The sequence below is a fragment of the Sinocyclocheilus rhinocerous genome, unplaced genomic scaffold (genome assembly GCF_001515625.1).
Source record: "Sinocyclocheilus rhinocerous isolate Xijiao unplaced genomic scaffold, SAMN03320098_v1.1 scaffold1549, whole genome shotgun sequence".
Taxonomy (NCBI): domain Eukaryota; kingdom Metazoa; phylum Chordata; class Actinopteri; order Cypriniformes; family Cyprinidae; genus Sinocyclocheilus; species Sinocyclocheilus rhinocerous.
This window is the reverse complement of record NW_015633205.1, coordinates 516,690-524,244: the sequence shown is the minus strand read 5'-3', so window position 1 is coordinate 524,244 and position 7,555 is coordinate 516,690. Positions and strand designations below refer to the sequence as shown.

Here is a 7,555-nt window from a genome sequence, read left to right as displayed (position 1 = left end):
AAAAAATTAAACATTTTTTTTAATAGGCCTCTTAATGTGTTTTTGGGGCAACATGTAATGAAAAAAGAAGTGTAATAATGGGAGTAATAATTGACAAGAATTTCATAATAATATATCATATTTCATAGGAATATTGAAATATAATTTATTTCCCTATTCATTAGTTGTGTCTCCCAAAATGCGTAATAAACATGCTTTTTGTCCCTGTTGATTTATGACACACAGTTTAAAAATTAGTCAAATTTAAATTATAATTACAAAATATTATCATTTTTCCATAAGTAATTAATTTATCACTAAATTAATATCAGACATTTTTGAAGACCAAGGAGAGGGAGTGGTCATTGTGAAACATCCAAATATTTAGTATCTCTGAAAAGCCCTGAATGTGCTCTGTACAGGACATCCATACTTAAAGTGCCCCTATGGGTAATGAAAGGTTCATATTTTGGTTTTGGGAGTCCCCAACAACAGGTTGACATGCATGCAAGGTCAAAAAGCACTTTCATTGTCTTATAATATGCATTTATTTTTACCTATTTGCTCAACGACTCCCAAACGATTCGTTTAACAATTCATTTTTTCCAAACCCCTCCTTTGCGTGATGCTAATCTGCTGTGATTGGTCCGATTGGTCTCATTTTCATTTAATCATGCCTGTAATGCATGATAAAGCAGCGTTTGTGAGCCCAGTGCTGCTTTGTGTACTGCATTACCGGGGAAATCGCTATTTTACCGCTCAAAAAGCGGCACCTAGTGGCATAGAAAGAATTTGCATTTTTATTCAGACCAACGTGAAAAGACCAACAAGTGAGCGGGCAATATGCTTATGTTTCATGTTGAAATCAACTAGGGCTGGGGGATATAGCTAAAAAATTTATCAACGACATAATGTTTCATATCGTTCGGTATCGATAATTATTGACATTTTTATAACCTTTTTTAAAACAAAAAGCAATAGAATTTTTTTTTTTTATTTAACCACTGTATTTATAATTAACACAATTTATTGAGACAAATGACAAATATTTTTTTGTTTTAATAATCAAACACAATAAAAATTAAACAAATATCTAATTTCTAATGTTTTATATGCAGATTAAATAGGTCTTTATTGTATAGGTCTAATTGTCTCCCGAGGCCACAGGAGGGCGCAATGAGCAAAATAATGCAGATTTAGCAAGTAACTCTATAAAAACGTGCATTACGTCTAAATTAACTCATAAAAATAAAATATAATTTCGTAAATTGTCATGTATTTATGCATTGTTTAATCCAAAGAGCCGAAGCGCCATTCACACAGACTGCATTTAAAAACATATGAGACGCAGTGAAAAGGAATAAACCTCCACAAATTCGTGACGTGTTTTCTAAAAGTTTAAACTGTTTTAACTTTGCATGGCTTTCTATACATCTCTTCTGTGAGACGCGAGTGCAGCAGTCATATTTGTCCGTCTAAAATGCGCTAAATATGTGTTCTGTGTGAATGGCTTGGTTTCGGTTTTAATCCATTCACGATCTTATCCGCATTGAGCTTCTATATTTCTCTAATATTTTGAATGCATAACACATCTCGTGGACTAGACCAGTGTTTCCCAACCGGGGTGCCGTCTGTTGAGAGCAGCGGTGCCGTGTAAAAAATCATTTTTTAATATTTTTAAATTGCTAAAATGTAAAAAAAAAAAGCATCTATTATATAATATCCATTTCTTATGTCGCCAATAATTAGAGATGCACCGAAATTTCGGCTGCCGAAAATTAGGTCACCGCTCAGGTTTCACTTTCACGTGGTGTGACTCTCTGCGTATTATACCACTCTATGCGTGTGCGCTCCGCTCAGTCGCTCCACTCGTATACGGTTCATGCTCATCGGATCAGCAAAGTCCACTCAAAAATCGAGCCGACAGGAAACATCGATGTAGTACAGTATTGTTTCTGTCTGCAATAGCCCTACTGTGTTGTAACATGGTGTGGTATATGGGCAACTCTGGTAACGCTGCCCTCTCATTCATTGATCTGCTAACCGCTATGTTATGCTCACGTGTTCTGATAATAATAGCTTTCTAGGACTAAACATTATTTGGATAATTGGTAAAAAAAAAAAAAAAAAAGTTAAATATCTTAACCCTACTGTTAGACCTACCTGAAAAACTAAAAAGCAATTTATTTAATTCGAAGGCCTGTCGTTATTTTTTATTTGTGCTGATGGAACGGCATTTAATACACAGAGCCGTAGTTCACTGACAAGCTAGGCAATATCGCGTTCATAATCGAATGCGATTCATCTGTGATTATGAACACGATATTGCCTAATTGTCAGTGAACTACGGCTCTGTGGAGTAAATGTCCATCTGAAAGCAGGTGATGGCGATTTACTACCAATCACGGAACCGGCTTTACTGATGAGATGCGCATGACAATTGCCTGCGATTAATTGCACAGCCCTACTTGGGATTCATTTGAAAAATTACTCGTTTCAATGATTCAGAGTCAACTCTTTCTTTTGAGAGACAATAACTCTATACATGGTGCACTTTCAGATTTAAAACTTGCCAGGATGTTTTCATTCACTTATGAAAGGTAATTTTCAAAAATCCATAATAGGGGCACTTTAAAACTGTGGCATGTATAGTCTCAGAGAAATTCACTAAAATATAATGCCCTCATATGAGGACGCAGGGTCTCAGGAGGTTATAATGGGTAACCATTGCATCTAAATTCCATAATTGCATGGAGATAAATCAAATTACTTTAAAACATGTCAGGGCTCTAGACTGACTAAAACGGTCGCGTTTGTGACCAAAAATATTAATTTGCGAGTGAACTTTTTGCTGAGGTCGCCACTGGCGACTATATAAATTTACATATTATGACTTAAAAATTTGCCTTTTTCCTGATTGTTTTACGATCACATCTTTTGTTATGTTGACGTAATAAACCGAGACAATGCACATCAAAGTTTTAGTGGAAAAAAGACTTTCAAACAGTCCTCATCTCTGCCGAGCGCCATCGCTGACGGCACACCTGCTAAAAGCAGCTCTAGTTGTGCAGCATGAGAGAAATCTAAAATTACAGAGACGTTCGAAGTACAAGTGCAGAAAAGCAGTGTCTATTTCATGCACAACTTGAACATACAACAGGTAAAGCTGTCAGCTATGTGGACATTAACTGTGTAATAAACGATTCTGTGTAATAAACAGTTTTTTGACTGTATATAGGCCTTAGTTAGAAAATACGTTTAGATCCCATTTTAAGTGAACCTTAGTTCCCAGGACATCTACAAGATGGATTAAAATGCTGATAAAGACATAAAAAGGTGAGACATAAACACATGACAGTATGACTGAAATGTTAGCGTTACATTTTTTTAAAAATAAAACACGTTTATTCTATGGCACCTAAAAAATAATTTGGCACCTAGTTTTGTTTCTTATAGGAGCCAATGGCTCCTTAGTTGATTTTTTTTTTGTCTGGAGCCCTGCATGTTGTCATAGTTTTCATAGTCAGTTAGAAGTCAGTAGAATTTTCAGCTCTCAAGTTAGTGGTCAAACACAAGCTCCAGCACAAGAACCAACACCATTTTAGGTGAAGAGGTGCATAAAAAGAAGGAACAATAGGATTAAATATTGTAATATTTCCCACAACAAGCACCTCACCTGAGTACAGTAGAAGTGCCTTTACCAGTGTCTGTCTGTCTGTTTACCTCCTTTGCCAGTGAGCCTCTTTCTGAACACATAAAGGCTCTACTAGCATTAGGAGCGAGTTTTTTTCTTCGAAAGGGAGACTGAAAAAAGTGACAGTACACAACATTACGTAAAAGCTCCTTGCCTGGTGAGAATCATTTAAAAGCATGGACACCCCACTAAAAGCTTTATCTCTTCACAGCTTAGAGCAACTGGCAGATAATAGATCTGTCTGATTGAGCGCTGCTCTAACAGAAGCTACAAAAGAAATCATCGGCACATCAGTGCTAAATTTTTCACTCAAATTCAGTTTCTCTATCTAATAAAACTGGCCCTGCAGCCCTTCTTGAGTTATTATAGTCCAAAAAAATCTGAACCAATTACTAGTGACGGGGGGGGGGTTGGGTGGTTACTTCATGCATTTTGCATTAACAGTTATTCTGCTATGAACATGTTAAAGATAGAACTATAGAGACAGTCTCAGTTATCAATAGACAAAAGAAAAGCAGTGGGTGGGGGGGGGGGTTGGGTGGTTACTTCATGCATTTTGCATTAACAGTTATTCTGCTATGAACATGTTAAAGATAGAACTATAGAGACAGTCTCAGTTATCAATAGACAAAAGAAAAGCAGATGAACAAGAGAAAAGCCGAGCTGTGGCAGCTGAATAAACATTATCTGAATAATGATGCAGCACTTACAATGCCTATATTTTCCAAGTCTGTATTTTCCCAAACAGCATTTTAAATTTACGAAACACTGACACTAATTATGAGTCAAATGTTGTGTTGAATAAAAGAATGAGAATGACATGCTACGCAATGTATCACAGCACCTATATTTAAGGTTTAACAACATATATTACAAAAATAAAGCATAAACATGTCTCATATAGTCTTTTGAGGATATATTTCTTAAAGAGCTGCAGATAATAACACAATCCTGACATAAACTAAAACCCACTGACCTTAAGTCTCTTTAAGACCATAGCTGAGCATTTAGGACTTCTGGAGCTCCTATTATTCAGATTTCCCTTATCAAGCTTGAAACAATGCGCAACAATCTCAATAAACATTTAAATGCAACTCCTTCCTTAAGCACTCCCAGCCCTCGCATTCCCATCCTCTAACCAGTGAGAGGAAATTTATGTTTCACAGGGGCCATGGTAAGAGCTGATGGGAGGGAAAAAGGTAAGCGAGTTATCCGAGCAGCCCATGGCTCCTTTATGAAAGCAATCAATTCATATCAGATCCTCACACTTATAAAACCACAGTCTGGCTGCCGAATTACTTCAGTGAGGACACGTTTGTTGGGAGAAGGAGGCTGTTGCATGGTTATGACTGAAAATGGAGTTGTCAGAGCTTTTGAGTTGTAGCGTCCCTTACAGCTAGATTTGCTGAACCATTATGCCTGATGGTTGCAAAAGCCATTACAAGCCAGGAGTTCATTGCACATTGTTTTGAATGAAAAACACGAATAGCAAATAAGCTATGTGCCATGTGTTGGGTACATTCAATAACACTGCTCTTCATTAGCTTTGGTACATCAAAGTACAGCAGAGTGTTTTGTGTTGGGAAATACATACGATCCACTGTGATGAGAAGCTACAGTAACAACAAATGATAATGATAGCAATTGCCATAATGAGAAAGAACAAATGGAACATGACTGCAAGTGTGTCTGTTGAACTGAAGGCACAGAGGAGCCCCACTGAGAGGGATTGTTTCCAAACAGTCAGGGGCCCCAACCTGTCATATGCTGTCTGTTGTCCAAAATGATCACCATGTAATAAAAACAGGCATGTAAAATCTCTAACCACAGTGTTAGGTTGGATTTTTATCATGCTGTCAGTATTATGCAATATCTTTTGTTTTTTTCGTCCAAAAGAAAACACTTTAATTAAAACTCAAGAGCCATAACTGGAACAAGTACAAAAGGATATTGGTTTGTTACCTTGAAAAGTGAGGCTTTATATCGCGTTTCTAATGACAAATAAACCATGCAACCAACTCTGTCTAACAACAACTACCTTTACTTCCTATTTTTACCAATAAAGCCGGCTACCACCCATTTTTCCATGGGCAGATCTCACATTATAGAGCATTACTAAACCATATGACGCCTGCTCACTGCAGGGACACGTTAACACTCACATCTCTAGGTTTTCGCACTTCAAATAGTCTCTGAGCCCGATCACTTTGAGTGGCATGGGATTTCTACTTACATTTAACCACTCTGTCCGTCGTGGACAACTTCGGATCATCATTTGGTTTGTTTTCAGACATTTCCAGTCAAATGTGTCGATTCTCTCTGAAACTGTTCTTGAAAACGATCCGATGTACTTCCTTGCTCAACAACTCAACTCTTCCCCAAACAGGAGAACGGCAGTGATGTCTCTCGCTTGTATCACTGGCCAAAAATACTTGCAACAGGGTGACAAATTTCAGCGCTGTTACTGTAGCTCTGTCTGATGTACTGCAACACTGTGTCAAGTTCTCAGCGAGCGCAACCAAACAGTACAACCATAAGGTGCACGCCCACTATTCTGATGGCGCATCACATTGGTGGAGAGTACCCTCCCGCTTTGTAGATGCGCCTCCCCTATGGCCTGCTGTGATGTCAATTATATGTGTCTGTGTAATTGTAATGTTACAATTCTGTACTGGACTTTGAAGAGGAGAGGATAATAACAGTTTTCACTAAACATTTTCAAGACTACTTTACAGAGAATTTGTTTGTTGTTAGATTCACGTTTCATGTCTAGATTAGTGCATTACATTAATACGTATCAGTGTATTGCATGCACACATTTTCAGACCATTTATGTTAATTTTATGTATTGCCTTAAGTCATTCTACTGTCACTGCCAAATTTAAATGAGCAGATATGACCCGCCTTTAAAACTGTATATAGAGAGAAAGCTCAAAGTAGGCTATATTATATGCTATAAGTAGCCAATAATATTTACACTGACCTCCAAACAAAAGATAGCCTATGTATCTTTTGTGCCAAAAATAAATGCATATTTTGTTCATTAAACATTAAAGATGTTTTTTCTTTTTAATTAACAAAACTATTTACAACAAATAATTTATTAGATCGTAACCTATTTGAAATAGGTTAAATAGTTAGAAATTACACAGCTATCACGTAACTAGCTATCACAGAAATCAGTTAATTCTCAGCACATAGAGACTCTTTCACCTTGATATCACACTATAGAGACTGTATCTGTTCCCCGAACTAGAAAATACAAAAAAAACTTCCAAACCAATTTAAGAGTAACAATTTAATTGATGGTCAACAAATAAGAATGTATATAATAGAGAAACAAATGATAAAGCTTGGCTAATTGAATATCAGGTCCCTTTCTACGAAAGCACTTTTTGTAAATCATATGATGACTGATCATAACCTAGATGTGCTCTGTTTGACAGAAACCGGGCTAAAACCAGATGATTACATTATTTTAAAGTCTACCCCCCAAGATTACTGTTATAAACATGAGCCGCGTCCAAAAGGTAAAGGGGGAGGTGTTGCTACAATTTATAGCAATATTTTCAGTATTTCTCAGAGGGTGGGCTTCAAGTATAACTTGTTTGAAGTAATGGGGATTCATATAACATTATCCAGAGAAACAAGTGTTAATGATACATCTCCTGTGATGTTTGTACTGGCTAGTGTATACAGGCCACCAGGGCACCATACAGACTTAAGAATTGGCTGATTTTCCATCAGAGTTAGTGCTGGCTGCAGATAAAGTCTTAATTGTTAGTGATTTTAATATCCATGTTGATAATGAAAAAGATGCATTAGGATCAGCATTCATAGACATTCTGAACTCTATTGGGGTTAGACAACACATGTCAGGTC

General features: G+C 36.9%; 1 protein-coding gene across 5 annotated transcripts in view; it reads right to left on the bottom strand.

Annotated features, from left to right (window-relative positions):
- Positions 1 to 6,174, bottom strand: part of LOC107743942 (serine/threonine-protein phosphatase 2B catalytic subunit alpha isoform) — a 275,392-nt gene extending 269,218 nt beyond the window's left edge. For all 5 annotated transcript variants that reach the window (XM_016557400.1, XM_016557402.1, XM_016557403.1 and 2 more), the window contains exon 1: positions 5,907 to 6,174. In XM_016557400.1, the coding sequence (XP_016412886.1) occupies positions 5,907 to 5,967 (61 nt within the window). In that variant the 5' untranslated portion in view covers positions 5,968 to 6,174. The remainder of the gene's footprint in view (positions 1 to 5,906) is intronic.
- Positions 6,175 to 7,555: the final 1,381 nt, after the last annotated feature.